This window comes from Peromyscus leucopus, chromosome X, assembly GCF_004664715.2.
Source record: "Peromyscus leucopus breed LL Stock chromosome X, UCI_PerLeu_2.1, whole genome shotgun sequence".
Classification (NCBI taxonomy): Eukaryota; Metazoa; Chordata; class Mammalia; order Rodentia; family Cricetidae; genus Peromyscus; species Peromyscus leucopus.
Window position 1 is genome coordinate 104,199,667 of NC_051083.1, and position 16,073 is coordinate 104,215,739.

At 40.2% G+C, this 16,073-nt stretch overlaps 1 protein-coding gene across 1 annotated transcript in view; it reads left to right on the plus strand.

Moving 5' to 3' along the window:
* LOC114705422 (NFKB activating protein) overlaps nt 1-16,073 on the plus strand; it is a 26,037-nt gene continuing 9,964 nt past the window's right edge. Inside the window, exons 1-5 of the mRNA XM_028887318.2 lie at nt 1-529; nt 3,957-4,037; nt 10,539-10,609; nt 10,790-10,930; nt 12,279-12,342. Of these exons, the coding sequence (XP_028743151.1) occupies nt 150-529; nt 3,957-4,037; nt 10,539-10,609; nt 10,790-10,930; nt 12,279-12,342 (737 nt within the window). The 5' untranslated portion in view covers nt 1-149. The remainder of the gene's footprint in view (nt 530-3,956; nt 4,038-10,538; nt 10,610-10,789; nt 10,931-12,278; nt 12,343-16,073) is intronic.

Genomic DNA, 16,073 nt, shown 5'->3' on the forward strand with positions numbered 1-16,073 from the left:
TTACCGTCGTACCCGGAACTGCTTCCAAGATTTTTTTTTTTCTGGTTTGATAAACGCTGCAGGCTCCCGGACCCTAGGCATCCTAGACCCTTGGGGGCCGCGAGAGCGCCCCCTTGTTCCGCCCCTTGGCGGATTCAGCTTCCACCACCATGGCTCCTGTGTCAGGCTCGCGTAGCCCTGAACGGGAGGCCTCCGGGGGAAAACGTCGCAGTTCGTCGAGGAGCCCTAAACCCAGCAAATCTTCCCGCTCCCCGCGGGGTCGCCGCTCTCGCTCGCGCTCTTGTTCTCGTTTCGGTGACCGGAATGGGCTCAGCCATTCGCTCAGTGGCTTCAGCCAAAGCTCTCGAAATCAATCTTATCGCTCCCGCTCTCGATCGCGTTCTCGAGAGCGGCCCTCTGCGCAGCGGAGTGCCCCTTTTGCTTCTGCATCCTCGTCTGCCTATTATGGCGGCTACTCGCGCCCCTACGGGGGCGACAAGCCATGGCCAAGCCTGCTGGACAAGGAGAGAGAGGAGAGTCTGCGGCAGAAGTGAGTGAGATCGCCGCACCCTCTTGGACGAGTCCGCCTGCCTTTGAGTCCGGCTTGTCGTTCATTGTTTCTGTTTGTATTTCGCTTCCCACCCGCCTCGCACCTTTTTCATCCTTTTCTTCAATCCACCCCACGACCTTTTTATTTATCCTTTTCTAACTTATATTTTCATTCATCCCCAGACTCCTTCATAAAGTACCCTGTTTTCCCACCACCCACTCCCCCCCTCCTGTCTTTGCAGGCAGATATCGCTAAGAGCCTCAGCTCTATTGTATTTCCTTGGTTGCGTCATTATCCGTGAGCTTGTTTTATTCTACACTAAACCGAACTTGTGGAGGTGGAGGTCCTATTTCATCGATCACAGAATTAGTAGTGCCTGCCTCTTGGGAAGCATGCGACGGTTGCTTGTTGCATGAAGGAACAGATAAGTTGGAGATAACAGGATATGTCAGTGGGAAAGTTTTGCAGGGAATTGGAAAGGATTGTAATTAGGATCTGTATTGCATAGGAGGAAACCTTCCTCTATGCAAGATGATTAGATGAATGTAAGAAAAATGCTCTGCCAAGCTGTAGGTGGGGCTACATTAAGGAAGAGTTTTGTAAAGTGGTCCCAGCCATCTTGACCATGAAAAACAAACGCAGGAATGAGATCAGATCTCCTCTAATGGAGTTCTTAGTTTAAAAGACGCACAGACCTGTAGTTGCAACAGCTGTGAGACTCTGGAGGGAAGTCAGATCAGTGTCGTCTTCATTTACATAGCAAGTTTAAGGCCATCCTGCTATACATGAGACCATGTCTCAAAAAATAGTTAAATTAAAAAAAGCTGGGCATGATGGTTCACTCCTTTGATTCTAGATTCAGAAAGCCGAGGCAGAATTGTCGCAATTAGGCCAGCCTGAACTACCGAATAAATTTAAGGTCAGCCTGAGGGAAAGTGAGACTTTGAGAGAGAGGCTTATATTACTCCATTAGTCATCTAATATTTATGAAGTTTATTATGTTTGTTAAACGTTATGTCTTAGGCATTGTACTAGGCTTTGTACCATGTGTTTAAAAAGGATAAAACTTGAAGCATTACAGGCATGGAGGGGCAAGTTAACTTTCCAACTGTTGAATTGTTTTCATGATTTTTTTTTCTTCCAGCAGGGGAGGAAATAAAGTATAATTATAAAAAGGGCAGGCTTCACAATTACTCTGCCTGAGTTTGAAGGCGTTGTTTTGTCGTGAAGCAGGGTAGTTTGGGGCAAGTTAGTGGACCTCTCCGAGCTTCACTTCTTCACCATTAAAAAAGGAGAAGCCAGAGTTGTAACTCAGTGGAAGGGTACTTGCCTAGCAAACCTGAGGCCTTGGTTGGATCAGTACTCCAGAAAGGCTTGAGGGAAATTAGGAACAAGGCTTTTAAGGTTGTAATAACTTCCATAAGTGCATGGGAACAGAAACGGTAAGACAGTTCTGAATTGTTAGAGACTTACCTATCCAATTTAAATTGTTCATCGTGGTATAGTACCCACAGAGTATGACAGTCAAAAAGCAAATAGTGAGCCATGAGTTTTGTGAGGTCGTGTCTCTAATCCCAACATCTGAGAAAGGGTCAGAACCATCAGGAGTTGAAGGCTAGCTAGACCCTGCTACATGAGATCCAGTCTCAAAAAGAGGTGGAGAGGATTTACTGGAATGTTATAATTGCTATGATGAAATTTGCACTTGTACTTTTAGACGATATGAAGTTTATTGTGTCTATTAAACATTATGTCTTAGGCACAGTGCTAGGCTTTGTACTGAATGTTTAAAAATGAGAAATTTTAAAGCCTTACAGGAGCAACAGGTTTGAGACTGTTTATGTTCTTTGTGATTGGGCAGGCATTTTCCCCCAGCAGTTATAAACAGATGTATCCCTTTTTAAATTATCTTTTTAATCAAATAAAACACCCTCTAAGTCTGGCTCTGTGTAGTTACAGATACCTTTCCCCATGATTAAAGAAGTTAAAAGAAAAATCAAGCCCATTATATTTCTTTTGTAATTGTTATGCTTTAAAAAAAACTGTGAGTTTTAAGCCACTATACTTTAAGGAATAAGGATTTCAGGCTTCCCCCCTTCAAATAATTATTTTTATTTTATTTATTTTTTTCAGGGGGCAGTTGAGACAAGGTCCCTCTCTAGCTGTGCTAGAACTTACTATGTAGACCAAGCTGGCCTCAAACAGAGAGAGAGATCTGCCTGTCTTTGCCTCCCAAGTGCTGGGACTGAAGGGATAAACCACCATACCTGGTGTTATTTTTATTATATTTTTAATTATGTGTATGCATGTATGTCTGTGTATGGATATGTACATGTGAGCATAGATGCCTTGGGAGACCAGAAGCATCAGATCTCCTGGAGCTGGAATTAAGGCAGCTGAGAGCCAACCGTCTTGGACGCTGGGAATCAAACTCCAGACCTCTGCAGGAACAGTATGTGCTCTTAACCACTGGGCCATGTCTCCAGCCCGGAGTTTGTATTATAAGTTTATGAGTAGTAGTAAGTATTAAAGCAGAATTAGTGACATATGTAAAATGAAAAAAAAGTGTCCTCCCCAAAGTAGAGAATGTACTCCTTCTCCAAAAAGGATCTAAAAGAAAAACTGGTAATAAACCTTAATAAGGACAGTTTTTGTCAAAGAAATATTTTCTTCCTTTTCAGAATCCCCTTTATTTTCATTTCATGTTTATCTTCTTCACTAATTCCTAGGTTCCTGAAAACTGAAAGTTTGACCAAATCAAAAGATTTCCCTACCTTTATAAATATACATAAACAAATGAATTTATTTTTAAATATAATACTTCCTTAGCCCGGCAGTGGTGGCACACACACCTTTAGTCCCAGTACTCAGGAGGCAGAGGCTGGCGTTCAAGGCCAGCCTGGTCTACAGAGTGAGATCCAGGACAGGCTCCAAAGCTACACAGAGAAACCCTGTCTCGAAAAACCAAAAACCAAAACCCAAACCACTCCTCCCCAAAACCTTTCTGTTACACTTGACAGTTAAATGGGTAGTTAGAAGCATGCCACACATTCAGCAAAAGGGATACCCTTGACAGTCTGTCTGATTGCCATTTCTTCCACTGCTACTGAGGCACTCTGTAGTTTATGCAAGTTTATGATACTATCAGAACATCAAATCCTACCTAATGAGTTTATATTTAAACCAAGTTTTTATTAATTTTTCAAATATATAGATAAATCCAGGTGTTCCTGTAGCCCCAGCTTCTTGGAAGGCTGGATCTCTTGAGCCCAGGAGTTCAAGGCCAGCCTAGGCAACATGGTAAGAGCCTGTCTCAAAGATATATGGGGAAAATAATACTAGAAGACTTGATTCCTGTTGAGTTTTATTATATGTTTAAGAAACAGTTCACCCATTGAGTTATAATTTAAATATTTATCTCTTTCAGGAGATTAAGTGAAAGAGAGAGAATTGGAGAATTGGGAGCTCCTGAAGTTTGGGGACTTTCTCCAAAGAATCCTGAACCAGAGTAAGTGATTTAAACATATCATTTTACAATGTTAATAGCATTTGTTTAAATCCTGGTCTGCAGTCAAAAATTTTTTAATTATATTTTCTCACATTTTATTTATTTGTACATGTATGTATGTGCACAGGTGGAGGTCAGAGGACAACTTTCAGGAGTCGGTTCTCTCCTTCCACCATGTAGGTCCCAGGGATTGAACTCAGGTCATCAGGCTTAGCAGCAAGCACCTTTACCTACTGATCCATCTCGCCAGCCCTACTGTCAAAATTTTTAAGTGAAGAGCTTCAAGTACTTACCAGATTTTTTGATTTCTTATGATTTGTGCTATTTTACCCTTTATATTAAAAAAACATGAAACATGGGTAATGATTACAGATACTGCTAGTAGATTTTAGCACATTCATTGTATGTGGGGGTTTGTTTTGTTTTGTATTGTATTTGAGACATGGTCTCATTCTGTAATACAGGCTATTTGGAACCCACTGTGTAACAACCAAGGCAGGACTCCAACTCACAGCAATCCTCCTGCCTTAGCCCCCTGAATGCTGGAATTACTTGCATAGATCACCATGCCCAGCTTAATTGCTATCTTTAAATTATAACTCTTGAAGCACTAATTTCCTACTCAGAAAGATTCATTATATTTTATATTATGTTTGTATTATTTTTTCATTTTTTTGAACTAACTCACTATCAGACTGCTAGGTATTAGTATAAGTGATAAAATAGAGGTAATTTGCTAAGAAAGAAGGCTCTTTTGAGGGTGGAAATGGGCTAAAAAATTAGTGTATATTAGTGATTGTCTACCTTACTTTTAAAATTTACATTTCTCTCTCTTTCTCACTTACTCACTGTGTGTGTGTGTGTGTGTGTGTGTGTGTGTGTGTGTGTTTTGTACATGTCCTCACTTATCACATGTGGAGGTCAGAGAACAACTTGGATGGATTGGTTTTCTTCTTCCATCATGTGCATTCCAGGAGATATAATTCAAGTTGTTAGGATTGGCATTTAGTGCTCCCTCCTGCTAAGGCATCTTGCTAGTCCAGTGCCTTATTTTTTGAGAGTTTTTCAATGAACCTGGTGCTGATCCAGTGAGCTTGATTGATTGACCAGTAAGCCCTAGGGACCCTCTTGTCTCTGTGTCTCCAAATGCTGGAATTACAGGTGAGTGCCAGCCCACCCATCATTTTTCTGTGGCTGCTGGGGATCTGAACTCAGGTCCTTGTGCTTGATCAACTGAGCCACCTCTCTGGCCCCTAAATTAAAAAAAGTTCTGAGCCGGGCGGTGGTGGCGCACGCCTTTAATCCCAGCACTCGGGAGGCAGAGCCAGGCGGATCTCTGTGAGTTCGAGGCCAGCCTGGACTACCAAGCGAGTTCCAGGAAAGGCGCAAAGCTACACAGAGAAACCCTGTCTCGAAAAACCAAAAAAAAAAAAAACCAAAAAAAAAAAAAAAGTTCATAAGACATAACATTGTTTATTGCCCACAATGCCTGCCCCATGCGTCCCTTTGTTCCCCTAAACAGTTTCATTTCTTCTTTCATTTTACACATACACACATGCTTTTATGTGACTATATGAAATCCGAGAACCACAAATTGAATAAAACATGAAATTTGTATTCCTGAGACTGGCTTAATTTACTCAATAGGATTATTTCCTATTGCATCCATTTTCCTATACATGATGTAACCCCAGTCTTCTTTTTGGCTGAAAATGTTTCTACTGTGCACATACACTACATCTTTAAGTCTATTCCTCTGTTGTTGATACCTAGTTTGACCCCATAACTGAGCTACTGTGAATAGTCTGCGGTTTATATTTCTGCGTGAGTGTCTCTGTGATGTGATGACTTGTAATCCTTCAGGAATGGTATGGCTAGATTCTGTGGAGGATCTAGTTTTGTGTTTTGAGAAACCTCCATATGACTTCTCCAGAAGCTGAATTAGTTTACATTCCAACTGGTTGTATATAAGGGCTTCCTGGTCTCTACATCCTCAACAGCATTTGTACTTAGTTGCTTTCTTAATGGCTGTCATACTGTCTGGGGTAGGATGGACTCTCAGTGTATTTTTCATTTGCATTTCCCTGATGGATAGTGAAGTTGAACATCTCGTGTGTGTGTGTGTGTGTGTGTGTGTGTGTGTGTGTGTGTGTGTGTGTGTGTTTATTTTGTCTTTTGAAGGAATGTCTGTTCATTTCATTAGCCCATGTGTTTGTTTGTTTGTTTATTTGAGACAGGGTTTCTCTGGGTAACCGTAGCTGTCCTGGAACTCACTCTGTAGACTAGTTTGGCCTCGAACTCAAAAAGATCCACCTGCCTCTGCCTTCCAGTGGTGGGATCCACCGCCACCTAGCTTAGCCCATTTATTGTAGTGGTTTCTTTAGTTTTTTGGTTCCGTGTATATTCTTGGTATCCTCATCTGCCAGATGTAAGATTTTCTCCCATTTTTTAGGTGCTCTCTTCACTCAATTGTTTTTCTTTGCTGTACATGGGGTTTTAATCTCACAAGGTCCTATTTGTTGATCTGGGGATTTATTTAGTAAACAACTGGCATCCTATTAGAAAGTTCTTGCTTATGCCTATCTTTTTTGAAAAAATATTTATTTTATTTTTTAAGTGTTTTGCCTACATTGTGTGTAAGTGCAGAGGTCAGAAGAGGGCATTAGATCCTCTGAAACTGGAGTTACAGATGGTTGTGAACTGCCATGTAGGTGCTGGAAATTGAGCCTGGGTTCTCTGCGAAGAGGAGCCAATGTGCTAAACCACTGAGCCACCTCTTCATCCCATATCTTGAAGGCTTTTCGCTCTTACAGTTTCAGAGTTTCAAGTCTACAGTAAGGTCACCAAGAATTTTTTAAATTCATATACTGCCATTTAAAAAGTGTTTCCTGTATCTAATACTCTGAAGGTCTACTACTTTTTTATTCCATATATATTTTCATTTTAAATGTTGATATTTTATGGGGGTGTCATTTGTGTGCCACAGCACACAGGTGGAGTTGCTCTCTCTTTCCACATAATGGATTCAAAGGATCAAACTCAGGCCATCAGGCTTGACAGCACCTTTAACTTGCTGGCTCCATATTTTTCTGTTGTTTGTTTTGGTTTTGTGTAGCCCTGGCTGTCTTGGAACTCTCTTTGTAGACCAGGCTGTCCTTGAATTCAGATGCACCTGTGGGGATTAAGGGCATGAGCTACCCTGCCCAGCTCCACTCTTGGATATTTTTTTTTTTTTGAGACAGTGTGCTTAACAAGAAACTTAGAATTTGTGTCTGGGTGATAAAGCAGTATTATCTGAAACTTGTTCCTCTAGATACTTGAACTCATTTGTTTTTGCTCTTTTGGGGGGCCCACCATTCAGCTCCCAAATAAAATAAATCACACATGGAGGCTTATTCTTAATTATGAATGCTCAGCATTAGCTTGGCTTAGTTTCTAGCCAGCTTTCCTTAACTTATCCCATCTACCTTTTGCCTCTGGGCTTTTCCCATTCTCTTACTTCTATATCTTACTCTTACTGTGGCTTGTGAGTGTAGCTGGGTGGCTGGTCCCTGGAGTCCTCCTCCTTCTCTGGCTGCTTCTTTTTCAATCCCTCTTTCCAGATTTCTCCTTTTTTTTTTTGGTTTCCTAGAACTCACTTGGTAGCCCAGGCTGGCCTCGAACTCACAGAGATCTGCCTGCCTCTGCCTCCCAAGTGCTGGTATTAAAGGCGTGCGCCACCACCGCCCCACCAGATTTCTCCTTCTCTATATTCTCTCTGCCTGCCAGCCCTGCCTATCCTTTCTCCTGCCTTGCCATTGGCCATTCAGAGCTGTATTAGACCATCAGGTGTTTTAGACAGGCACAGTATCACAGCTTCACAGAGTTAAACAAATGCAACATAAACAAAAGTAACACACTTTAAAATAATATTCCCCACCACTCATTGAATGAAACCCTAAAAATATTTTGATAAATAATACATAAGTTATTTCATGTGTGATGTGGAGGCCCACAAATGTTCCCTAGTGAGATCTGGGCTTGCTTTACCCAGCAGTTAGAAGATTGCTTGACCATGTGTGTAGTTACCAGGTGATTGGAAGGGTCTGCACTTGGCTGTGCTAGGGGGAGGTTGTTTTGCTCCACCCCTTGACATTCCTATAAAAGTCCCCTTAGAAGAGACAGAAGGGGGCTGGTGGATATTGATCCAGGCCCTCCCAAGACTATCCCGTGTTTCTGTTCTCTCCCCTCTGTCTTTCTACCTAATATCTCTTATCCCTCTTTCCTCAAGAGTACCCTGGGGAAAAAGTGGGAGTGGGTTCCCCCACAATATGATCTTTAAAACTTTAAAGGAAAGCATGATAGATTATGAGAGCTTTCCTTGGGTACCATCAAAGTATTTTAATTTTTTAGAACCTTTCCCAAAGTATTAAGAAAAATTTTGTTTTAGATTTATTTACTAGTTTTGAGAAGGTCTCACTATGTGGCCCTGGCTGGCCTACTCACTGTGTAGACCAGGCTGGATTTAAACTCACAGAAATCCACCTGCATCTGCCTCCTAAGTTTTGGGATTAAAGGTGTGTATCACCATGTCTATTTTTATTATTTTTAATTATGTATATTGTGTGGGTTTCCATGGGTATGCACAGCTAGGTGTTAGTGTCCCCAGAGGCCAGGGATATCAGATTTCCTTGGAGCTAGAGTTATAGGTAATTGTGAGCCACCCAGCATGGGTGCTGGGAATCAAACTCAGGTCCTATGCAAGAGCACTGCACACTCTATTTGCTGAGCAGATAACAGCTGGTAGAATGCTTATCTAGAATTTGTAAGACCCTCGGTTTGATCTCTAGCACCAAATAAACCAGGCATGGTGGTACATGATTTATAATCTTAGGATTGAAGAGGTAAAGGCAGGGGTGTCAAAAGTGAAAGGCTGTCCTTAGCTACATAGAGAATTCAACCCCAGCGTGGGCTAGAGACCCTGTCTCAAAAGAAAATTATCCAGGCCAGTGAGATGTTTCAGCAGGTAAAGGTGCTTGGTACCAACTCTGACAACTTCAGGCTGATCCATGGGACCCACAGTGGGTGGAAGGAGATAACCAAATCCTGAAAAGTGTTCTTTGACCTCCACAGTAGTATTCTTGTATTAGTTATAAGTTTTCTTTAATTTTAGACAAAAAGAGAGGAAATGTGGTGGTAGTGTGTTCCCCAAAATATTGTGTACCCTTATAAACTTATCTGGGGTCAGAGAACAGAAAAGCCACTAGATACTTAGGATAGGCAGTGATAGCACACACCTTTAATCCTAGCATTCCAGAGGCAGAAATCCATCTGTTCAAGGAAACTGCCAAGCATGGTGACTCACGCCTTTAATCCCAGAAAGTGAGCCTTTAATCCCAGGGAGTGGTGGTAGAAAGCAGAAAGGTATACAAGGCTCGAAGACCAGGAACTAGAAGCATTTGGCTGGTTAAGCATTTGGCTGGTTAAGCTTTCAGGCTTCTAACAGCACAGTTCAGCTGAGAGCCATTCGGATACAAGGACACAGAGGCTTCCAGTCTGAGGAAACAAGATCAGCTGAGAAGTTGGCCAGGTGAAGTTAGCTGTGGCTGTTCTGTCTCTGATCTGCCAGTGTTCACCCCAATAACTGGCCTCAGGTTTGATTTTATTAATAAGAACTTTTAAGATTCCTGCTACACACCAGTCTAGAATCAGACTTGTGAATTTGCCGGGAGAGGAAGGTTTACGCACGCACGCACTAAATAAACTAAATGTAAAAAAAATGTATTTAAACCCCCAGACAAAAACTTACTTTCATAATTTATTTTGCAGATTCTGTAGTCTGTTAGGTTCTGGGAGATGGGAGTTGTTCTAGTGTGTATCCTTCACCTGCTTAGAATAAAATTCTGGCGCTAGGATATCTCTCAGTGATAAAGCAAAATTGCCTAACATTTTTGAGGCCTATGTTTGTTCCCCATAGCCAAAAAATAATAATAAAATCATGAACTCTTCCATCAGTCTTCATGTTTGCCTTTTCTTGATCTTTCCTTATGTTTTCTATTTCTCAACTTTTGTCTTGTGAGTTTCTTCTGAAAATATAAATCTTGCACATTGCTTTTTTAACAGTACTGTGTAAACTCTAAAGCATTATGTAAATATAAGTCATTTTATTATTATGATAGTAGACTCCTGAATATACTCTTGTCTTTGGGGGCTAGAGAGAGGGTTCAGTGGTTAAAGGCACTGGCTATTCATCTGGGGAACCTGAGTTTGATCCAAAGCACCCACATAGCACTTCCAGAGGATCCGATGCCTTCTCTGGCCTCTGTGGGCACCAGGCACAGTCATATGTGTAGGCGAATGCCTATATACTTAAGATAGTAATAATAACGACAATATTAATAATTATTTTAAATGCTGTCTTTGAAGGTTCCTTAGGCAATGAGTGCTGTTAACTGAAAAATTTTAGGTGCATATTTTAATGCTCTATGTGGATATTTCTTACAACTCTTTTCTGTAATTCAGCTCTGATGAACATACACCAGTAGAGGATGAAGAGCCAAAGAAAAGCACTACTTCAGCATCTAGTTCAGAAGGTAATTTTGTAAAATAAAGAATTTATTAAGTCATAAATTTAAAAAGTATGTTTATAAATAATTGAACATTGGACCTTGCTTTTACTCAGGATACCAAAGTTCTTTTTAGTATTTCAAGTATAGTGAGATATTCGGGAATACTTCTGTAGAAGTTAATTTTTTATTTGTACTTAACAACAGATGAAAAGAAGAAGAAAAGGAAATCTAGTCATTCAAAAGAAAGATCCAAGAAAAAGAGAAAGAAAAAGTCATCTAAGAGAAAACATAAGAAGTATTCTGAAGATAGTGACAGTGACTCTGAGTCTGACACAGACTCCAGTGGTGAGAAAGCTGTGTCATTCTGTAAACCCTAGAGTGCATTTTAACTGTGAAGAATGTTATGTGTGTGCGTGTTGTGTCTGTGCACCGTGTGTATCCCCTCTGCCTGTGGAGGCCAGAAGGGGGCGTCAGATCCCCTGGCACTGGAGTTACAGACCTTGGTGACAACCATGTGGTTGCTGGGAATCAAATTCAGTCCTCTGAAAGAGCAGCCAGTGCTCTTAACTGCTGAGCCGTCTCTCCAGCCACTCAGCTTTTCTTTTCTGCAGTTACATATGTGTCACTTGGTACAGCAGGCCCTCTTGCCTTCAGAGCCTGTCCCTCCCTGCATCCACCTTGGCTTATGCAGTGCAGCAATGGACATGCACTACTTTTGTAATAAACTGATTTCAAGAACAACTAGTTACCACTTCCAGGTCAACCATTCCTTAATTATCTTCCCAAATCAGTTATGTTTTTAATTATACTTTTATTCATTTATTTTGTGCATATGTGTGTATATATGTGGACGTGCACACCACAGTATATGTGTGGAAGTCAGAGAGTAACTTTGAGGAGTTGAAATTTCTCTTCTTCCACCATGTGGGTCCTGGGGAATTGAACTCAGGTCTTCAAGCCCAGCAATAAGCACCCTTACCACTGAGATTCTGGAAAGCATTCTTCTCTGCCACACCACACAGAGTTGTTTCTTTTTGGTTTTGTTTTTCTCACTATGAAACTTTAACAATTCCTAGGAAAGTAAAGGGAACAATGTAATTATTATTATTATTAGCTTTTATAAGTATTTTGATATTTAAAATATAGGGGTGGGAGAAGTTGCTGAGCTATTCAGAGTACGTTATCATTCCTTGACTAAATATTTCTATATGTAACTCTTTGAAATAGGATGTTTTCCTATTTAACCAATGCCATTAACTCAAAGAATAAATTAATAGCAATTCCCGATATTACTAATCCTTAGTGTGACTTTAGTTTTTTTACATTCATTTGTTTATTGTGTGTGTGTGCGCGCGCGCGTACACTCATACATGCCACAGCCACTGTGTAGAGATCAGAGGACAATTTATAGAAATTAGTTCTCTCATTCTACCATGTGGTTCTGGGGCTCCAGTTCACATCATCAGGTTTGACAGTAAGCATTTCACTCATTGAACCATCTTGCTGTCCATGACTTTAATTTCTTCGATTTTTGCCCCTAGTATAATTCCTGGCAAGTTTCAGTAAATGCTAGAATGAATAAGTTTCTCTGTAACAACAAATGAATATTTGCAACAATACAGTATTTATCTGTTAAAATATTGGGATTTTGAACTTCAAATTTTTTTCAATAATAATGTGCTTTAATTTTCAGATGAAGATTCAAAACGAAGAGCAAAGAAAGCTAAGAAAAAGGAAAAGAAGAGGAAACGGAGAACGTCAGTTTTTCTTTACTTTTTTTTAAATGAAAAAGCTTAAAATGTATAATGGTCTATACATATACCAATTATGGGTAGTCTCTATCACCCTCCAATTATTTTGGTACTAATGAAAGTTATCATTCCCTCCATAAATAATTCAATAATTTAGTACCTTTCTCTAAAGGTATTCCTTAAAAAAAATATAGTAACTTTTATTGTGCTTACAAATTTAACAGTTGCTGGGCAGTGGCGGTGCATGCCTTTAATCCCAGCACTCAGGAGGCAGAGGTAGGCTGATATCTGTGAGTTCAAGGCCAGCCTGGTCTACAGAGCGAGTTCCAGGACAGCCAGGGCTACACAGAAAAACCCTGTCTTGAGAAACCAAAAAAGAAGTTAACTATCAATTCTCTGTAGTTTTTTTTTTCCTACAGTTTATTCATATCAGAATGCTAATACTGTCCCTAAATTATATTGGTTATTTGGAGTGATTTAGCATGTTTTTCTGTCTTCTCTATTTCCTGGAGAGTTGGGGGTGTCTCTTGAGTTTGGCAAGGTTCAAATTGGAACTTTGGCCAGGAATACTTTCTAGGTGGTGCTGTGTACACTATCAGTAGACAACTAATGTCTTGTCTCTTTTTGTCATATTAGCAAACACTGCTGGTCTTTGTCAAGATTCAGTATGTCATTGAGATTGAACAGTGGTAGTTTACTTTGAATGCTGCTATTTAAACATTTTTGCTATATTTTAACCCATTATACTGAAAATTTTTATTAATGCTTACACTGGTGAGAACTTGTTTTGTGGGATTTTTTTTTTGTATTTGGGCTTGTTCTATGTATTTTTAAAAGATGCATCCGTGTCTGTGCCATGTACATCTACAGGTACCTGGAGAGGCCAGAAAAGGGCATCAGATCCTCTGGAGCTGGACTTACAGGTGGTTGTGAGCTACCTGATATGGGTGCTGGGATATGAACTATAGTTCTCTGGAGCAGCAAGCACTTGTAACTGCTGAACCATTTCTTTAACCCCTGTATGTTTTTTGAGACAGGGTCTTATATATCCCAGGCTGGCATCAGGCTCACTAGATAGGATAGGATGGCTTTGAACTCCCGATTCTCCTGCCTCCAGCTCCCAAGTGCTAGGATTACATGTAGCTAGTCTTTTTCTGTCCTGCCAGCCAGCTGCCAAATCACAACATGAAGACTTTATTAATTATGAAAGCTCAGCTGATAGCTTAGGCTTATTTCTAACTAGATCTTATAACTTAAATTAACCCAGTTCTATTCATCTACATGTTGCCATGTGACTTGTGGCTTTTACCTCTTGTCCTGCGTGTTTTGCTCCCTCTGCATCCAGCTGGCGACTCACCTTCTCAGTGTTCTCTCTGCCCTGAAAATCCTGCCTAGCTATTGGCCCTTTAGCTTTTTATTAAACCAGTCCAAGTGACACTTCTTTACAGTGTACAAAAAGATTATTCCACATTTCCCCCTTTTTGTCTAAATAAAAAGGAAAGGTTTTAATTCTAACATAATAAAACTATGCATAATAAGAACAATTATCAGGTAAGAATTAGTCCAGTCCATTTGTATTTTGACATTTGGGGAAAATACTCCATTATTTTTTCTATCTTGATGAGTTCAAAGCTCTGTACCTAATTTACTTTTTATCATAACTATAACTACCTAGTCACCACCTCCATCAAAGACCCCAGTGTAAGCCACTTCCAAACATATAGAAATGACAGAGACAGCTGGCTGCCTAGACAGTCACCCAAGGTTCCTCTGCAATGTTGGGGCATCCATCTTTGGCCTATGGCCTAGAATATCTAACAGACATTTTTATGAAGCAGGAAATTTGAAGGACTGTCATATCTAGGCTTGGCAAAGTTCAGCAGTCACTTTCCTGTAGCTTGTCTGGCAGACTTTTCTATGAAGCAGGAAATTTAAAGGACTGTCTTGTCTTATCTTGGCAAAGTTTGACAGTCTTTTTCCTTTGTGTCCTGCTTGTCCAGTTTCTCATCTAAATGGTTAGTTTTGCCACATTGAAAGCAAACTCCATCTTCTCTGAAGTAAATTTTACTGCAGTAACAGATGTATCTCATTGTCATGAAAAGCCCTATGTTAACAAAACATTTTAAGTGCCATGTTTTTATTAAATTTTTTATTTTTTAATTTATTTTAGATACCAACCACAGTTTCCCCTCCCTCCTCTCCTCCCATTTTCTCCCCCTAACTCCCTTCTATTCTCTCCCCAGTCACTCTTCCTCTGTCTCCATTCAAAAAGGGTAAGGTCTCCCATGGGAGTCAACAAAGCATGGGAATCAACAAAGCATGGCACATCAAGTTGAGGCAGGACCAAGTCGAATCCCCCACCCCCCAACTCCCGCTGCATCAAGGCTGTAGGCTGAGTGAGGTATCCCACCATAGGAAATAGGTTCCAAAAAGCTAGCTTATGTGCCAGGGATAGGTCCTAGTCTCACTGCCAGGAGCCCCACAAACAGACCAAGCCACACAACTGTCACCTACATCCAGAGGGTCTAGGTTGGTCCCATGCTGAAATGCCATTTTCTTTAGTCTTTGAAGTGTTTGAAGACCATCTGTCTGTCTAAAATATATCTCTGTTTGACCTTGAAAATATGCCTAACATGCCTAACATGACTGCTTGCTATGGGTGACTACTAACCTATATTTATTATCCTAAATATTTTGTAATAACTTTCAAGGACTAGAAATTTGCATTACATTGTTAAATGAGCTGCATAGGTACAATACCTTAAACAAGAGTAGAAATGTATGTATAGTATGTTCTAACAAAAATAACCTTCAATTTGTATCAATATACAAAAATCCATACCAATGTAAAATATTTGAGACTAGTGCTTGATTTTTTAGTTTGAAATTAGATATAGTAATCTATCCTTTTATCATATCATTTCTATATCCCCCCTTTTTTTTCCTTTCAAAAAGAGGTCTCTGAATCTAATCTAATCTTTGTTTGGCTTTCTCTCTGACCATGATCAATAACAACTTGTAACTAACCCCCCTAAACAATGACAAACATCCATAATCCACCTCATGGCCCAGAACCACCCACCCTCATCTCTTGGGATTGTGAGCATTGTGTTCTCTAGACTGCTTTCTTCTAACATCTTTGGAGGGCCCTGAGAAAATTAGAATAATGATCAAGTCCTGGCTAGAATTGTCTGTGAGGCTGGACCATCTCATCCAGTAGCCTTGAAGCTGTTCTGGATGCAGAACTCTTAGGAAATTACAACAGAGGCATTCTGAGAGGCTAGATCACCTGGGCCACTCATTTTTGTTGGTGTCTGTTCTTGCTCTGAAAACACATAAATGTTCAAAGGTAACAGACATATCTGCATTAACACAAGTATGGACTGTGTGTTGTATAGGTAAAATATACATTACCTGTCTTGTAGTTTTTCTAGGTTTATTTCTTTATATCTGTAGCTAGGATTTTCAGAGGGTCTCTCCAGATCAAAGCTGATCCTCTTTAACCTTGAATAAATCCACAGCCTTTTGTTTTCTGTGGAAATATAAGCATAACCTCTTCTCCAACACAACATTTTTTGGCTTCCATTTTGAAGTTAAGACATTTAAAAAATACATATGATGGTTTAGTTTAACCGTTTCCATAATTCAGTGTTTCTCAGCAGCTATCATTTGTTCATCAGCAATCAGAAGATTAAAACAGCACAATAACATACAGGATCCAGACTGCCTGTATACTT